This window comes from Molothrus aeneus, chromosome 5 (genome assembly GCF_037042795.1).
Source record: "Molothrus aeneus isolate 106 chromosome 5, BPBGC_Maene_1.0, whole genome shotgun sequence".
Taxonomy (NCBI): domain Eukaryota; kingdom Metazoa; phylum Chordata; class Aves; order Passeriformes; family Icteridae; genus Molothrus; species Molothrus aeneus.
Genome location: NC_089650.1, coordinates 22,780,690 through 22,799,724, shown reverse-complemented (window position 1 = coordinate 22,799,724; position 19,035 = coordinate 22,780,690). Strand labels below are relative to the sequence as shown.

Here is a 19,035-nt window from a genome sequence, read left to right as displayed (position 1 = left end):
AAAATCTCATCTCTCTGAAGTGATTTGGTGAAATCCTGAAACTGTCTGAAAAACTACTGTGTTAGCCCTATGCAAACTGATTTACAGGTTTCTTTACCCTCAGGGTAATGAGTCAAGGTAGGGTGGAGGAAAAAGTCACGATTGTGTTCAGACTCATTTGAGAAACTCCACATGAGAGAGCCCCATCACGTGAAAAGAATTGCTTTACTTCAGTGTATGCTGGTCTCTCCCTTGGCTTTCCAGCATGACAGAATGACTTTCAAGTTTGTAAGAAAAATGATTTTTTAAAATCCAGTTGTTTTTCTTCAACAGCCCCATTCAAAACCTCAGATAAAATCTTCTGGAAATGCCCCGAGTCATGAGATGGATGCCAAAATGACTGCCAGGACCCAGTATCTCCCAGCCCAAAGGACAGGCTTTGTTTTGGAGCACACACAGGAACAAAAGCCAGATCCCTGATCTCTCCAAGAAATCACAGCATATAAACTGCCGCCCAAAAGCAAGCCTCGGAGAACTTCAATAATCTCCAGGAAAGCTCTGAGGTTAGGGAGACTAGCACAGCCAAAGAAGACATGAGGAGTCTGCTGGCATTGCTGATCCTGACTGTGGCCCTGGCAGCACTCTGCTGTTGTGAGAAAGGTAAGGGGACATCTTCCCAGGAAGGCTCTCAGAGCTGCTGAGCCCTGCAGCTTGCTGTCAGCCTCCCTCCAGTCTGGGAGAGACACAGAGCTCTGGGGGGGAGGAGATCACCACCAGTCATTGCACAGCTTCAGGTCTCTGCTGGAGAGTCACGGATGGCAGAGGGCTTGGGAACAGAGACCCCCATCTTTTGCTGGGCTTTTTCTTCCACTGGTCAACACCCACTCACTCCCACCTCAGCTGCATATTGAATTGCAGCAGAGAATTTGAACATTTTAAGATTTCAACGGGTTTATCATTTAGTCTCTGTCTAAATGATGGGTGTTAATAAAACCATTTTAGGAGAAACAGAGCTTCTGTGTAAGGGTGGGGGGAGCTGGATCAGGAGTGGTGGGATTCAGTTACAGACGAGGATGACTCACAAGCATAGAAGGATTCACGAGCAGACTCCTTTCTGTCTGTCTGTCTGTCTTCCAGATCCCAAAGAACCCTCAGGATCTCTCAGTGCTGACAGTGAGTATATCATTCTGCCTGATGCTCAGCTCCATTCTCCTGCATCTGCCTTCTTTCTTCCCTTTGACAGGTTCAAGGGCAGGACAAGAACCATGCTGAGTCCCTCTCTAACTCCTCCCTTTTTGCTCCCTAACTCAGCAGTCCCTGAGGGACAGGAGCATGGGCAGCAAAAGGAGCCCCTCCCGTGTGGGCAGGTGACAGGAGGGCAGCCAGTGTCCCTGCAGCAGCAAGGCCAGCACTGCTCGTGGTGTGGAGGTGGTTGGCAGAGCCTCCCTGCTCTGACCTGCCTTCAGAGACCTGCCCAGAGTGACTGCTCATCCCCAGGCTGCTCTGAGAGCAGAAGCTGCCCACATCAATGGGCTCTGACATCCCTGCCAAATCCTGCAACAAGGAAACCCTGAAAGAGGGGGGCTTTCTTGGCTGCTCCTGAGTCCCTCCTGTCAGGTCACCTGGGATGCTGGGAATTGCATGCCTTGGGTTGTTCACAACTTTTGCAGCAAGCTGATCCTGGCAGAAATCTGTATGGAAAATCCTTTTGTTCTCTCATGTCTCTCCTTTCTCACACTTTAAAGGATAACATTGCTGCTGAGAAGCATGAAAGCTGGTATTTTTCCAGTGAGCCAATACAAACACAGATTGGGAAAGAGAAAAAAAGATGTAAAGACTATTCAGGGAAAGGTGGTAGTTTCTGACAATTCATTAACTGGCAGTTTCTGTGTAGTCAGTATTTGGATCCAGACTAAACCTCAGTTTGCTAGAGATGGGATGCCTCTCACCTCCAAAGAGAAACACAGCCAAATACTCCATGATGATGAGGGAAGGGACAAACCCCACCATCTCCCCACAGGCAGAGATCTTAGAATCTTTTTTCCCCCAGAGACAGCAACAATTTGGCAGTTTCCATGCTGAAATGTGTATTGGTGTGCTGCTGCCTTTGTTGCTGCTGTGGCAGCACCTGTGCCCACCTCTGCTGTTGTGGGACCATCCCATGGAGCGAGGCTGGGCTGTGCTGAGTCCTGGCTGGGGCTGGGAAGTGGCTGTGCCTGGTGTTTGTGGGATCCTTCCATGGTGTTGGCACAATGACAAATCAAGGCAGCAAAGAAAAAATTTGCAGACATGGCGTGCTAGTGGAGAGCAGGGACAAATGCTCTCATGGGTGAAACACCTCTCATGTTCTCCAAGTCCTGAATGCTGGGATCTTTGCACATCTTGGGTGAATTTCTCGCTGGGTGATGTTTACTGTCACTATTTTATACTCTTCACCTTTCATGGAACTCTGTACATGTGAGCACTGGTATTTCTGTGCGCTGCCTGCTGCTCATTGAAGGTGCTTTAAGGTCTTCTTGTTGGTATCCCACATCATTCTCAGTCCGAGTCCAGACACAGAAAGGAAGCCAAGACTCTAAAATTAACTAGGCCAGGGAGAGAGGGTGCCATTCTCCTAATTTTCTTCTTATTCATATTTTATGCCTTCTGCACATTTGCTGCAGACTCGGATTATGCTGTGTGATAAGGAAGTGGAGTTTATGACAGAAAAAGCCCTTGCTTCATGGAGATGTGAAGGCTGCAGTGAGGAGGGAGCTTTGAGAGGACAGTGGGATGGTTTGTGGCAGTCATTCGTTGTGTACAAAGTAGATTCTGCTTTTCAGAGGTTGGACTGGTCTGTGTTTCAGTGCTGCATCTCTAACCTGCTGTGCTCTCTCTTGGCAGGCATCAAGATTAAAAAAGAAGTTGCCAATGCCTTTGTGAAGAGGAAGAAGAGAGCCAGCCCTTATGAATGGTAACAGCTCAGGAGCTGGGCTGAGAGCTGGACTCTGGACCTGCTCTGAAGAGGGGGTGGGAAGGCCATAGGGTGTGACAAGGCATTATTTTGTTGTACATCTATATTATTACCTTCATGTGTTGAAGGAAAAAGACTATAGGAGACATTCAGTAATGGAAAAATTGTTCTTTTTTCATTAAAACCCATTTGAAGGTTCATAGCTGGACTCTAGTATTCCTCCCAGGGAGAATGACAGCACTACTGTGCTAGCCATGGAGACAGTGGGATACAAGTTAGAAGCTGCTCCAACCTACAGGGTCATCAGAACCAATTTTTAGGATAATGAGAATCACAGAGCCTTGGTCCTTGCCTCTGGTTTCCCACAAAGGAACAGCTTTTCCCACAACAGCTTTGTTGCAGGAATAAGGCTAGATCAGATTGGCTGTTCTTTCTGAAGCTGTAGAACATATATTTACTTGTGCCAAAAAGTAGGCACAAAGATTTGGAGAATCCCAGCTATTTGAGAAATTTCAGGTAATGCAAGGAAGTTCTTCATACATTTCTTGGAAGAGGTTGTTAAGCTACTCTTTCAATACAGAAATAAAGTAAAAATTCATGAGGTACTGGTGGGATTTCTGTGGTGGTGTATACAGTCCTCAGGAAAGATTAACCAAACATAGAAGAGGAATTGAGAATGACATCCAAAGTGTACAGCTGAGACTGTACACTATGGATGTACAGTAAAAAAAATTTGGACTTTCTTAACCTGGCAAAAAAGAAAAGAAAAAAACTACATGGAGATAATGCTCCTGTCTAAAACAGAAGTGAGGATTGCTAGAGAGAAGTGTTTAAGCTAAAAGAAAATAATGGCTGTGGGCAAAAATGGTAAGCAGGAAATAATAAAATAAATATATAATTAAATAAATAACAAAAGAAAAAAAATTCCTGCGTAGGTGGGGAATGAGATTGAAGACAAAAAAAAAAGCCAAATCCTTACAGCTTCTGTGGTATCCTTTGCTGATAAAACCTCAAGAGCAATTGATTTAAGTTGGGTTCAATCCCACATTTTCCAGCATCGATCAAGCAGCCTAACCTTGTGTAAGCAGATGTTTAACTCAGCATGACCAGTCCTCTGCTGGGTCTGCCTGGAGGACTGCAAGGAGCATTGCTCCAGAGGATCACGTCTTTCCTGTCAGTGTCAGGTGTATGAACAGTCCCCAGTGCCTGGGCTGAACCTGCAGAGTGGTGTCTGTGTCTCCTGCAGGTACTTGGAGTACTACAAAAGCCCGATGGAGCAGATGCACGAGCGCTGTGAGAACTACCCCCCCTGTGACTATCTCTCTGACCAAGTGGGGTTTGCCCTGGCCTACAACCGCTTCTTTGGCAGGTACTGACCATGGGAAGGTCCCTCTGCTCATTTGCCTTGGAACACTCCAAACCCCGCAGGAGAAAGAAGCTGTGCTTGGGAAGGAGGGAAGGAAAGCATCTGGACTGGCATCTTCTTCTGTTGTGTCCCAACCAGCTGGAATACCAAGGCAGGGATTATCCCACTTGTTGAGCTTCCATTAGCTTTCTTCCTTTCATCAATAAAGTCTCTCTTCAGACATCTTTTGTGGTATTTTGAGCTTCACCAGAGGACTCGGTCTTATTTCCTTCCACCTGAATCCCCAGCACACAGCATGTGGAAAATAGGGATTAATTTCAAGAAAACCACTGCATGCCTTAGAAACATCACTAGATCTCTTGTCCACTTCTGCAAAATACAGCAGGATTATGGAAGAAGAATGTCACAGTGTGTGTAAATGTGATGGATCTGATCCTGGGATGCTCGCTCTGAAGAAGGAAGAACACCTGCCTCCTGTTCCAATTAGTGGGAAAGTTCAGTATTTTCATGTAGTATAATCACATTAAATATGCATCACAGTAGGATCATTTGTAAAGATAGAAGTGTGCAAATACTCTTGCATAGATAGCAATCAGCTTCTGGTACACTCTTCTGATTACTCTGTCATAAAATTTGCTGTATAGCAACAATAAATAAATCCCAAAAGGTGTGTTTAAGGAGTCCTTTTAGATGATCCCAGCATTTGTGTACTGCTTTTCATGACTGTAAAAAAAAGACCTCGAATTCTCTTGGTTTTTCTGGTTTTTTTTTGTTTTGGTTTTGTTTCTTTTTTCCCAACCAGCTCCTAGTGAAACTAAAAATACCCAGCAGAACAAAAAAAACCCCAAAAAACCAAACGCTCTTCTCCTCTGTTGCTCTTGCATTTATGCTTGAAGTACCTAGACAGCTAAAAAAAATTAAAAAAAAAGAAAAAAGAAAAGAAGGCTATAAACATTATTAAATTTAAAAAAAAGAAAATTTGTTCAAGGATGGATTGAAATTGGGGCAGTATTTTGTTTATTCAAGACAATTGGTAGCTAAATATATATATATATATATATAATGTACATGTATTTTTTATCCACATATTGTCTTCCATCTGTACTACTTCATTCTGTCCTCTGGCATTAATATTATACCTTAGCAACTTTCTGCATAACCTTCCTAATATACTCTGTCAGCTTTCCTCCCCTGAGGGGTGGACAGCAGATCACACCTCCAAGGACAGGGACTGCAGATGCTCAGGAAACTGGCAGAGACCAAATCTCTGGTTACATGCGAGCTGGTGCAACCATCCTCAGCTGCTCACTGCAACAAATACTGCTATGTAAAGCAGGTTGGTGTGCTGCTTCTTTCTGTTCCCCTGTACAACCTCTACCTGAGGTAAAAGAGATGCCTGGAAGACACAGCCTGTTTTTGTGAACCCGAGGAGCAGGAACCCAGTGCATGAGGCTTCCTTCTCCTCTCCCATGCCCCAGAGTGAATTAGAAATGATGACATTGAAATTTAGGTCATAGGTTCAGCACTCTGTGACACCGAGGGAGAGGAGGGCCAGGCTTTGCCTGACTCACCGTGTACCCAGATCAGCATTTCTCTGAGAAGCCTTGTCCTGCAGTAAGGACACAGGAGAAGTCTGCAGAGGTGGCTGCCAGTGTGAGCCTTGCTTGGCAAGCTGCTGTGGCTTGCACTGCTGACACTGATCTTGGCCAGGGAGAAGACAATAAATGTCTTCTCCACATGTCTTGGTCCAAGGCCTGTGACTGGTTCCTCTATTGACATAAACTAATGGGGCTTCTCTGCTCACAGTAAAATTCTCCTCTGAACGCCATCTAGTAAAAATTAACAGAGTGCTTCATTGAAAACAGTGAAATTTTTGCTTGGAAAAATACCAGAGAGATTAGCAAAATCCTAATATCGAGTGTACTAATGCAATAGGGGTGTTTTGGTTGTTGTATGGTTTTGTCAGCACAAAAAGTTTCCTGTCTCTATTTGCATCTTTCTGTTAGTTTTATATTTTTTCTCTCCCTTTCAGTAAATATTTTTTTTCAGGCAAAAAGAATTACACCCGGAGGCCTCCATTATGTCATCTGCTCTGTGTCATCAGATCTCTTCATGGGCTGAAGTCATTATGACCTTTGGGGATCTGAGCACTCAGATCACGTTACAAATTTACTGCTGAAATGGAGGAATTCGATTGTCGCTCGGTCAATGCAGCGCTAAGCACCGCCACAAATCCTCTGCTGCCATCTTTCGGCCTTTGTATTTGTTGTCGTTGATAATAACTTGCATTGCTTCTGAAGCGTTTGGAAATGCTAATTCCTGTCCTCCTGATTCCCTTCATATGAAACATTCACTTACAGGTCAGAGGGGAAAACCAGGGACATAATTTACAAATGGATTATATGCAGCTGAACTGACATTTTAGTGGGGGTGTTTATCATGACTGCCAAGCTCCCAAGGGAGCCTGTCCCAGTTTAGGTCTGTTTTATCTCTACACAAACAGAGGTGGAGTTGCCTCTGAATAAATTCGTGAGCCCTCCTGTGGACTCACTTTTAGCAGTCAAACAACCACTTTCTGAAATACAGCCCAAGACAACAGAGACATTCCAGGATGGAGAACTAGGTAGTCTGCATCCATCACTTCATGGCACTTCATGGTATCACCTCATGTCACCAGCAGCAACTGCTTTGAAAGGAGCCCAGTATGAGACCTTTATGTCACCCCCCACCCTATCTCAGCAATATTTTGCAGATGCTCTGTCCACAGAATCCTAGCAGCTTCACAAACCTCCCTTATCTCAGGGAATCACTCCATGTCTGGAGGTGCTCCCCTCACCCAAGCTATCATTATCAGGCCATGGAAAATGGGCTTCACTTTTCTGTAGTCAGAACAAAAGCCTTGACACTTTTCTTGGCCCTTTTTCCATACAGAAGAGTTGTAAGAGGCCATGGGGCTCTGTGGGTGAATAACTCACTGCCAGTATTTGGAAGGGTGTCCAGAAAGCAGCTGCTAGAGAAAGGTTTGTCTCAGCACGGGATCTGCATTTACACACTCATTTTGCCTGTGCCAGTGCAAACAGTCCAGCAAAGTGCCACTCTGCAGTGCTGTAGGAGGAGGATTGGCAACCCAGGAGTAGAAAGCAGGGGGTGATAAGGAGGAGGAGGAGGAGAGTTAGGTTATCACTGCTACCAGATGGGACCCCAACCTACCATGCATTTCTGTGTTGGCTTTATCAGAGTCAACTTCTTTAAAAGGGCTTTTAAACTCTTAACCAGGGAGCAGTCACCCTGACACATCACTCCTCAGGAGAAGTGCCTTATACTTCTCCAAGCCATAGTTTTCTTCCTTTTTGCAAGAACAACACCAAATACCTTGGAATCAAAAGAACTGTCAAGGTGATGGACACTCGTGCCAGCTGAAGTTGGTGCAACCAGACACTTCCCTATGGATTTTGGGCACATTTCTACCAGTAAATGGTCTGCTTGGATGGATTAATGACTTCTGAATTGCAGTGAGAATTTGGCAAATGATCTATCTCTGGTTGAAGAATAGCCACCAAAACCTGAGCGCAAATTACAAACTGCAGACTTTTCCAGTTCAAAGAAAAACAGAAAGAAACAGGTGCAAATTACATTTCCTTTAAAAAAAATGTTCTTTACAGAGTCTTGGGTGGACTCTGGGAAACTGGTGACACTGGGCAGCCTCCTGTTGCTGATCTTCTCACAAATACTGGTAAAAGAGGTAAATATTGCTCTTTATTTGAAATAATGAAATTGCTTATACCACAGAAATATTTTTTCCATTTGAAATATGTTCTTTGAGGAGTTTTGGGTTCAACTTTAACTTTTCTGCTTTCAGTTCCTCTGTTCCATTTCTTACCTGTCTTAATTTGTTTTAGTTACTTGGTTGGAATTTTCCTCTTGTTTGCAGCCAGATGATTTCATTGAGTGTTTGTGAGTAAATCTCATGGAATCTTTCCTCTCCTTTTCCAGCCTGTCTAAATTGACCAATGCTCCTGGGAGATTCTAACATAGCACATCCACATCAAATAAGAACTCTGTCATCCTGACCTGTGGTGGTGTATAGACAACAACCTGAGGTTGCTCAGGAGGGTTTTGCTAAAGATTTGTTACCTGCCTTGCTTGTTCTGCCAATAATGTCAAAGAGGCAATGAAAGGGTAGAGAAAAACTTGGCTTGCATCCACAAAGATAAACAAGAAATTCACACTTCTGATGCTTATCTTCATTTGCTTTTGTTTTGCAGGCTGTGTCCCCCATCCTGATGGATATGGCTCCACAATCCTTTGATGACCAGTATCTGGGGTGCAGAGAGGAGATGATGGAAGAACTGGAGCAAGGAGACTATTTCCAAAAGGAAATAGCTGCTAACAAGGACTACCTGCGTCTCTGGAAGAAGGCTCAGGAGGCTTTGCTGAAGAGCCCTGTAGGTCTGCTGAGGGAAATGCGTGACAGCCATGCCACAGCTCTCATGGCTTACACCATGAACTCCTCCCTGCACTCCCAGCTGAACTGGGCCACATCCACAGCAGGAATCTCTCCAGAGCACTACAGACACAACTTCAGCTTTAAATATTTTCACTTCTATCTAACAACTGCTATCCAGATATTGAAGGAATGGCAGAGCAGCATGGGGAAACATAAGTGCTATCAGGTGCACAGGGGTGTAAAGGATTTATATATCGAGGCCAAGGAAGGCAGCAGGGTGCGATTTGGCCGTTTCACTTCTACCTCTCACCTCAGGAGTGAAGCTCAGAAGTTTGGGAATGAAACTTTGCTCACAGTGACCACTTGCCTGGGAGCAGCTATGCAAGGCTTTTCTTACCACACATCTGAGAAGGAAGTCCTCATTCCCCCTTATGAGATATTTCTTGTCAAAAGCTTCCTTCAAACCCAGCAGGGTAACCGGCTGCATCTGCATTCTGTGGGGAACTACAGCAAGTACCAGTGCCAGCTGGTGGAAGGTATTGTACACAGGCTCTCATGCAAGGGGGCACAGGACGGGCTGCTCTCCACTGCCCCAGGCAGCCCTCACCAGCTGCACCCACATGGGGCCACACTCGAGGCCAAACCTGTAGCTCACCTCTGTGTTTGCCTACGAGAGCCACAAGACCCAGCTTTTACCCTGTTTCACAGTTTGCTGTGAAACCTGGGACAATCCCAGAGCTCACTAAAGATGAATCAACAGCAGGTCTCAAGGTTCTTTGCAGCCCCCATTTATCCCAAGTGTCACTGCAAGGATGTTGTAGGACTCATGGCTTTGGGTCCCCAGCATTGTTATTGCAAGAGTGGGTGAGATTTGCTTGAACCAAGTAATCTATGCTGGTGTCTTGCAATGCTGCTACACTTCATGTTTCAGGACTATTCTAGGCTTTGGTCCACTACTACTCTCGCAAGCTAATACTTCCACACTTATCTCTGGCAAGCTGAGAGAAGTGTAAACAAAGCTACTGTCATTTTAGCAGTGACCTGTCTCCTAGCAGGGAGAAAAGGTATCCTTTGACAAAGAACACACTGAGTTTCCTGGTTATAGAGAGACCTCTATGCTGGAATACCTCATGGGGCCTGTTTCACATCCCTACCTTTCTGTGAGTCTACCACCAGTCCAGGACTCTTGCTTTTGTCTCTTTGTTCAGCAGTGTGTCAATGCGATCTTTGAGCTCAAAACAATCATTTAGGAATGAGGGTTTGTGCCTCCAAAGCCAAAATAATAGAGTTGAGAAAATGGCCTTTGTGGGCAAAGGTTGTGTTAGCAAAACCAAAAAGCTTTAGGCAGTGAATAGAGGTCTAAATGACTGCTCTCTTTATTTTCTTTCAGCTTCAAGAAGCAAGAACAGTGGTTATACTGCACTTGCCTCTGCCATTCTCCCTAGTGTGCTTGGAGTTTCCCTGTGCTTGGCCCACAGTCTCTGATTCTCTGGCTACATCCAGATATGTACAAGAAGCCTCTGGAGTTCCTGCTGCTACAGAAGGTTCAATCTTCCCTTTGCTTTCAGCTGCAACTTTGCAGTCGAGACTGGAACATTCAGCCTGGTTCATCAAAACAGACATTCCCTGGACCATTCAGGTAGGAGGAAGGTTATCTATGGCCTTTCTGAAGACTAAATCAGGGATAACCTTCACTGGAGACAGCTTTTTCTTGAGGCATTCAGGAAAGACACACAGGGACTTTGGACTCCTTACAGATCTCTTAATAGCTTTATTTTTAGTGAGAAAGAATCAGTCTGTGGAATGTGGAAGGCACAATGGCAGTAAATTCAAGTGGTTAACTGGGCAGCTGTGCACATCTCCTTTGAGAGCAGGGAAAGGCGGTGCCAAGATGTGCTTGAGGAGTTGGATTATTGTGTTGGCTGAAGAGACAGAGAAGTGCATTAAGTTGTGCAGATTCTGGCAGACCCTGAACAGCTTTTCTTTGCCACTCTTAAAAAAAAGATGAACTAACATTTCTGGAGTGGTGTCTGACTCTGAAAAGCAAACAGAGGAAATCCAGAAGGTGTTATTACAGGGGAATTACAGAGGAATAAAGGTGGATATATTTTTGGCTAGATTGTTACACTTCTGAAATCAATTATCCAAACTGCTAACCCAGCTGATCCATTCTTCCCCAAGATATTAGTTGGAAGAAAACATAGGAAAAGTTCTTGACAGCCTTTTCTGGGACCTTACCAAGCAGCCAGCAAAATATGGTGTAAACAGCTGCAAGTATTGTTACTCTGCTGACTGCAGGAAGTATGACTTTGACTTGCATTCTCCAAAGTAAGGGAAGTGCAGTAAATGAATTATTCTTACATTTTGGTGTTTTTTGGTAGATTTGTATAAGTCATAGAAAACAACTACTTTGCATCATCCTCAGAACTATAATCCTTCAGTTTGTAAGTACTAGTGGGTCTATACAGAACTGAACAGTCATTTTTGGGTGGGGGGAATAGACACAGCAAAATCAAACTCATGGCATCTACATTTAAGGAACAAAGCAATTGAAGACTGAGTAATGCCACATTTTGTCAGGCTACAGTTCCCTTAAAAGTGATTTCTATTTGTCAGTTAATACACTGACTAGATGGTGCAAGCATCCCTTGGTAAGTGGAAGCACAAAATATTGTCCTTGCTTGGGTGCTCATCATGATACCATTTTGACTGCTAAGAAAGTTATGTCCTTCTGCTTGCACCTCTGAGTTCTCCCGAGGCCAACTAGAGATACAGTCCTGGGATAGTGTGCAGCTCAGAGACTGCTCCTGATGTTGCCTTTGCTTGTGCCAGAGCCCTGTAAAGCTGGGCTGGTTGCAGCAGACATTTCATCAGCTATTGCTGTGGTTAGATGTGTAGTCAGAAGTGTTCAAGCAATTGCAACTTCCTGTCCCACTGTATACTTTCAAAATCTTATTTTCAGAACTCAGTTCAACCATCTGCCTTTTCCTCCATTTCTTTCCCATGGCAAAAGGGGTCTGAAATTGCATGAAATGGCAAAATTGATTTTAGTCTTCACTGCTGTTCAGAGCTGAGTCTGGGCCTCCACAGCACCTCTACTCTCATGGCATCAGAGACCTGGCAAACTGCAGCAAGGAAGGATGACTGACACCCCAAATCAAGTACTTTCCTCCAACTTTATAGGCCTGCAATAATAGCTATTAATCCTCCCAAAAGATCCAGAGTAAAGCAGGAACAAAACTGTCTTCATATTGTTCAAATTATTTTCTGTCTTGTTCCAAATGATGAGGGCTCTAAAAGAAAAGAATTTGTATCCACTGCAAGCACAGAAGACCTGAAATCAGTTTCCAGAATGTGACACACAGGCAGTTGCCAGCCTGATCAATTCAATTCAGTTCAATATTGCACCAAGTATTTCAGGACTACATGGCATTCTCAGTGGAAAATACTCAGCAGTCACAACTAATTGATATTTCCAGAACTATAGCAGTTAAATCATTTAGTGTTCTCTTGCAGCTTATGTTCTCATGCCCACAGCTCTGACAACAAGAGAGTTTGGCACTCTGTGTTCATTAGAGTTGAACACAGCAGCTCAGCTTTCAGATGAAAACACATTAACAATTGCAAAGTGCACATTTTATGCTTCATCTTGTATTTTCATCTGAGAACTCAGCCTTCCTCTAGAGTGGAAGCAGTGTTCCTAGTGAGAACCCTGTGGGCTGCAGGTCCACCTTTCTAAGGACAAGAGCATGAAAGATGTCTATCTTGATTGAAGGCATATGTACAAGCTTGTCTTAGTGGAACAGACAAAGCCTGTTTCCACTCTCTGTGGTGTCTATTCTTCTGTTTATGTGGGACTACTAAATTTTTCTTCTGTAATTTGCAGGTGTACAAAAGCAGTCATTGCAAAAATTCATTATTTCAAGGCATAGGTGCAAGCATTAGTGTTTATATTTATAAACAATGGAAACCAGTAAAAAACATAATCTTGTGCTGTCCTACACCTTTTATGTTTTGAGGACAGCAAGTAACACCATCCCCTTTCAGCCATGGCTGCAGCTGCCTGTGATGGCACCTCTGCTGCAGGCAGGAGGGATTTGTGCTGTACCCATTCTCTCCAGGAACAGAAGGCCTTTGGATGATCTAGTAATTGGGAACTAGCATTGAGTTAATAATTAATTAAACTGAATTCTCTTACAATTGGAGGGAAGGGGAGACGAGGAAGAAAATGAGATGGATCTGGGTAAACATCACACAATAGAATTAATGACAGGCACATTAGGATGCAGCAGAAGCCCAGCCTCCAGATCCCTAATTCATCACATGCTGCTGGAAAACACCAGGCGAGCAGAGGGGAAAGAGGCTGAAGTTACTATCCCATACACATTTCAACAGGAGCATTCAGACCAAATCAGGTAGGCAGTGTAAATGTTTAATTAGAAAAGTTTCTGTGGTAAATCTCCACAGAGAAATCTCTGGAGAAATAGAAATACAGAAATATATAAGGCCTGTATAATTCTAAAAGGAAAATATAAAACCTAATGAAAGTGCTAAGAAATAGAAATACAGAAATATATGTGGCTTGCCTAATTCTAAAAGGAAAATGTAAAAGCTAATGAAAGTGCTAATGTGAAAAGTAAGAAGTAATTTTAGCATTAGGAGATATAAAATCTAGAGCAGCTGTAAGAAGCTGAAGTAATCATATGTAATGAACAGATTCTAAAAGACTTTTCCACACCTGTCAAGTATGTAAAATGTTTGTTGAAGTGCTATTCCATCTAAAACAATTTGTCTTCTCAGTTTCTACCAATAAGGGAAAACAAATGACCTTACAATAAAACAGCACTGGAGTGGAAAGGTTTTAGTATCACATTGAGTCAGAAAGCAAGCCAGCAACATCCCTGAGGCAGGACTGATATGAAACCATAGCCTGCATTATCATGGCTTTATGTTTCCAGAAAATCACAAACCTTTACTGTATATGTATTTGGCTCCCTGCAGCTTGTATAAGAAGATGTGTTAAGCAGTTTATTCTCTTGGCAGAGATTCAAGGTAAGTGGCAGAAAGAAATATACAGTACTGTGCAAAATATTGGGGGAGAAAACCTCTTTTCAGACTGGCTTGTGTTTCAGCACTGAGATTAAAAGTTGGCAGGGGATTGTGGAAATCATTCTGGTTTTCAATGATGACCTTGTGGGGGAGGGTGTGTTTAGTAAAATACAGCTGGGTCAGTGTCAGATGATTTGCAGCTAACAGATAGTGCAAGAACTACAAAGGACCAAAATGGCACAAAGGTATCTTTTTCAGAAGAAAAATCTGGGTAGTCCCCTACATATAACTATTTGTAGCTGTAACTGTGATATGTAGGCACTCACAGCAAGAAGAGAAACATCTTAGAAAAATGCAAAGCACTGCACAAAAGTGGCCCAGATTTGCAATAAGAGGGCTGAGACCATGAAAAGTACCAACAAAGAAATGAGTCATCCTACTCATTCATAGTTTTCCCCTGTAGCAAAGATGCTTGCATTTAAGATGAAATCATGTTAAAGCATTTTCACTTTGCAGCTGGTGAAAGGTTAAAGGAAGTGACAGTGTTGATTACAGAATCTTAGTGATGAGGAATTACTCCATGATCACTGTTGACTCAGTCTCTTTGGACTCTATGTTGGCATGCAGTTTATGAAGAAATCAGAGAAGGAAATACAGTGAGAGATGTATGTAAGGTGATATAGGTTAGGATGGGGTTATTGTAGACAATTTTACTATTCATTATGAATTCAGAGGGTAAGCTTCTTAGTATAAGCACAGAAGGCTTATATAGTATCATTTTCTCTTGAATGTTAGAAGAAAAAGGCTATACTGGCATAAAATACCTTTATTGTGGCACAAACCATATCCACCAATCATCATGGTTGCTGAAAAATTGAATGCCACTAAATGGATAAAATAGGCTGATACAAAAGAGTGCCTGGAACAAAAAGCCACATCTTTAATTTTGCTGCTTAGATGAGATTGTTCCATTTTTTAGTGAACTGGTTTAGCTTCTACCATCTTCAGTTTCCAAGGCTGAGTTTCAATCTCAATCTTCAATTGCCAATGGCACACATCTATTTTCCAATCTGCTTGTTACATATTTGTTAGCTATTTTTGTTGCTCTGAGCATACCCAGTGTGTTAGAAGGTCCTTTTCCATTCACTTGGCAAAGATCCAGAACAAGAATTAAGATTTCTACATTTACAAGCTATGCCTTGCGATTGGACCTGCTCAGTATGAAAAGAACCAATGGGGCAGAGACAAAGCAGATTTCACTGCTCTTTAGGGGCTATGGTTATGGGTGTTAAACAGAGTAAGACATTTCTTTTCTCTCTTGAAGTAGCTTATTTCTGAAGAATGGCATTGAGTGACCTCCTTTACCCAGATAATCCCAAGAGAAAGCAAGAACTGATCCATCTACACCAGGAATTGCTTGACTGTATGTCCACAAATTTCCATGCAACAAACGAGCTGGCTGGAGTGCTGAATGAGCACCTGGGCTGCACTATTACCCCCATTGAGATGAGAGAGAGCAGTACAGTCAAGGAAAACTGTGAGATTATCATCCAAGTGATGAGTGAGATTCAGCACCAGGTGCAGAAGATTGACAGTGACATGAAGGACAAGCTCGAGCCAGTGCTGTACCAGAAGCTATATGATATCAAAGAGCCCGAGCTAGAGAAAATTGCAATAGCCCAGAGAGTTTTTTCCATTATTTTTGGAGAAGCAACTTCAACAGCTGCAATGGTAGCCATCAAACTTCTTGGCTCCGATCATTTAACTCTCACTGTGAGCAAGCTCATCGGTGTCCTTGCGCAGATTGGGGCCTCTGTTCTTGGGGGAGTTAGCATTACCATCATTGGGCTGGGCCTGGAGATGATTCTCCATGCCATCCTGGGAGCTGTGGAGAGAAGCCAGCTTCTGACAGCTGTGAGGAGCTATGAGAAGCACCTGGCTGAGTTTAAAGCAGCCTCAGAAAAGTACCAGCATGCCATACATGAAGTGACTTCTTTGGTGAGACAGCAAGTTCAGTAAATGAAGGTGGAGTTCTCTCTTCTGCTGTCACAGCAGCTACAGCAGCTTATGCCTGCAGAAACCTTTTTGATTTATTATGACAAACAAACTACTAATCGCTTTTTATTTTCTTGTTTGTGGCAGCAGAAGAAGAAAAGTGACAGTTCAGGGAACTGGCACTGAAATACATTAATAGAGAACTGGTTTACAGGTGTTTTGGGGGGCAGTGTTTCAAATACTTTGCACCTTTCCTTAAGCTTATTTTCTGGGAAGAACTGTAGGTAACCTTGAACTGTAATTCATACTGGAGACAATAATACAGACTGCTGGACTGGTAGTGGTGAGAAGGTGTGTTTCTGTATCAAAGATGACAGCACAATGGGAGAAAACAATTTCAACAAGGCAAAGCATCTGGAAGCTTTATGAAGACATCTGTGGTTGCTAAACCCTTACTGTGGTTTAGTGCTTAATCTGATAGACTGAATTCAATTACAAGGACTAGCTGAAGCATATTTAACTGCTATTTTCTGCCCTCCTAAGGAGACAGCAAGAGATCTTCTTTAAATAAACCCTAATCCCAGTAGATTGGCAAGTAAGAGAAGCCTGGGCCTACATGCAAACAGAGACAACCTTGCTGCACCACTGAGAGAAACCAGCTGCTGCCTTCTGGGTATGCCTGGCCATGAATAACCTCTTGTGCTTGTAATGCTCTGCTCCTGCCAACCCACATGTAAAAGTTTCTGTGCAAAGTTGCTCTTTTGTTGATTGGGGTGGGATTACACACATGTACAAGTGCTGTAGGATTGCAGCCCTATTAAACGAAAGTTATTTTCAAGTGCTTTACCTGATCCCACCAATGTGGGACTGCCAAGAATGTGCTCAGATTCTGCATTTCACAATATGCCACCAACTGTCCTTATTTTTCAGATTTTAAAACCAAAGCTGGAAGCAAGAACATTATTTGTAGTGTCTTGCTCTGATTTGCTGTGAATTGTTTTTTCTTGATCTTAGAAAAAAAGGTAATTTAAGAATTAATAAAAATGTACATGAGTATTGGAAGACTTTGCTTTTCTGTACTTGTTTTTGGGTTTTTTTTTGTCTGAGAACCAATCTTAAACCAACTAATAAAGAAGTACTAAAAGCTTAATTATACAAGCAATTAATTTTTTTTTAAATCTGTGATAGACAAACCTAGTACGGTTGTGCATAGGTTCCTCTTTTTAGTACCCACTTTCCCCATACTAAAACCATGTCCCAATTCATACATGTTTGCTAATATTCAATATTAGCAATCTTAATTTATTAATAACTAGATAGTGCCTATGAAATAAAGGAATAGGTGAGATTCACAACCCTTCCAGTCTGGGGTTGGGGGGGTTTATTTGTTTGTTTTGTTGGGTTTTTACTCTCTTCTCTATAATATTTTCTGACTTCTCTTCCCTTTTATGCACAAAAGCCACTAGATGGCAATGAAACTGCTGGTTCCCAACAGCTCTGCTGAGTCATCAGGGAGAAAGCCCAGGGTTCAGGAGCATAGTTTCTCAGCCCAGGGCCTGAGAAACTGGGACCAGCTGCAGACTGGGCTATGTGAGTCCGGAAAGGCACTTCAGTGGTGGCAAAAAGCACTGCCTTGCCTGCACGAGTTATTGTGGTGGATGACGTGCTGACCTGAGGCTTCACTTCTCCAAGATGAAACATCTCTTGTCTCCTGACACAGATGGCGCTCAGTTTAGAGGTACTTCTGCAGAGGCAAGAGACTGTCAGTCAGTAGAACAGCAATATCTGTGTGTTGGAGAGGCAGTTCCCGGCTCCTGTTTTCTATGTGCAAATGCACACTCTAAACTAGGAATTAAAATCAGCTCTTTGAGAGATTGCCCGTCACTGCTGCATGAGAATAGTGGAGTCAAAGAAAAACAAATCTGTTGTATTTTTCAAGTAATTTGCCCACATGTTCTTAAATGCAAATGCAAAGCAGTGTCAGGGGAAGTGAGGTACACAATGAGGAACACAGAGGAATAAAACTGCTCCTCGCCTCTAGGCATATCCTTGTTCCTGGTGGACTTAAAGGAAAGTGGGTTTCCCCTAAACAGATTTAGTTCCTGTTCTCTCTAATGCTCTGGCTAGTCTTATGTTTGGTGCTCCAAAGATGTCATAACCAGTCTGCTGATGTTTCCCCTCCAGACTACTTCAAGCTGCCTCTCAGTGTGACAGAAGTATCAAGTGAAAAACATGAGAGGACTATTGTCCTCCAAATGAGCAGACACTGCTGAGAGAAAGCAGTCAGGGCTGAGGAAGCGCCACTGTCCCCACTGAGCCCAGGACTGCCAGGACAGAAGACCCCAAGCCTTGTGAGGTGCAGTTAACCTTTGAAGACTCAGCCATCCCCCTCTACAGTGGCATGGCACCTGACTGGGATGTCAGGATGGCCACAGCTTTCCATCATATCCTCTTGAGTGTTCTGCTTTCACTCAAGCTGTTCTGGAAAAAGGATTAAGAATTAAAATTGTGATATGTGTTTCAAATAAGAACAGCCTCAAAAAACTGTAAACCAGCCCAAACCAGTGTAAGCTGCTTCCAAACCTACGTGGAAAAACAGTACAGTTGCAACCAAAATCTGCCTGGCTGAACATTTTTTCTGGTGACAAGAATAATACAAAGAGAACATGCCAAAGAGGCACAAGGTGGGGGTGACCACGCTGGGCATGTGGTTAGCAAGACTCTGTAGGCACTGAGAGCCCCTGAAGCCTTGGCTCTGAGGACACTCCTTGATTTTGACTTTGTGCACCTTGTGACTAAATGCTGGCATTAATGGGATGTATAGCTTATAGCCCTTTACCCATCCGGCAATGATCCTTACAAATTAGTCAACTGAGTCTCCATTACTTGAAAAATTATAGCAACATTATGTTGCAGGAGCAGGGAGCCTAGAAATCTTGCTCAGGGATCTGACCACCTCTGCTCCCAGATGCCACCTCTGCAGAGAAGAATTTCCTCCCTACATCTCCTCCCTAACATGCTAGTTCTTTAAGTCTGCACCCGTACTTTATTGCTTGCACATTGATGTTTCGTGCATCTTCATCCTGGTTCTTCACGTGCTGTGGACTTTTGCTGGAAACTGTGCTTCGGGCGATGACACAAAACAGCTCCCACCAGCTGTTCGCCAGTTCACCACAGCGGGGGCTGTAGGAAGAGACAAATAACAGAGTAGCTTGTGTGGTGCCCGACGGCATCAGATTATCTCTG

The 19,035-nt window shown here is 43.4% G+C and overlaps 3 protein-coding genes across 4 annotated transcripts; all 3 read left to right on the top strand.

Moving 5' to 3' along the window:
• The first annotated feature begins 572 nt into the window (after positions 1-572).
• Positions 573-4,308, top strand: LOC136557320 (osteocalcin-like). The gene is made up of 4 exons (XM_066551051.1): positions 573-639; positions 1,117-1,152; positions 2,863-2,932; positions 4,179-4,308. Exons 1-4 carry the CDS (start codon positions 573-575, stop codon positions 4,306-4,308), a joined length of 303 nt encoding a protein of 100 aa, XP_066407148.1.
• Positions 4,309-7,947: 3,639 nt separating this feature from the next.
• Positions 7,948-10,230, top strand: ART4 (ADP-ribosyltransferase 4 (inactive) (Dombrock blood group)). Its single transcript, XM_066550900.1, has 3 exons — positions 7,948-8,040; positions 8,564-9,281; positions 10,136-10,230. The coding sequence occupies exons 1-3, from the start codon at positions 7,948-7,950 to the stop codon at positions 10,228-10,230; spliced, it is 906 nt and encodes a 301-aa protein (XP_066406997.1).
• A 2,870-nt stretch (positions 10,231-13,100) lies between these two features.
• On the top strand, positions 13,101-16,699 carry SMCO3 (single-pass membrane protein with coiled-coil domains 3). Of its 2 annotated transcripts, none has more exons than XM_066550482.1 (3): positions 13,101-13,160; positions 13,747-13,797; positions 15,119-16,699. In XM_066550482.1, exon 3 carries the CDS (start codon positions 15,136-15,138, stop codon positions 15,811-15,813), a length of 678 nt encoding a protein of 225 aa, XP_066406579.1. In that variant the 5' UTR covers positions 13,101-13,160; positions 13,747-13,797; positions 15,119-15,135; the 3' UTR covers positions 15,814-16,699. The 2 variants fall into 2 exon arrangements, with proteins under 2 accessions (XP_066406579.1, XP_066406580.1); XM_066550483.1 differs by having other exon boundaries at positions 13,108-13,160; positions 15,122-16,699.
• The last annotated feature ends 2,336 nt before the right edge of the window (positions 16,700-19,035 follow it).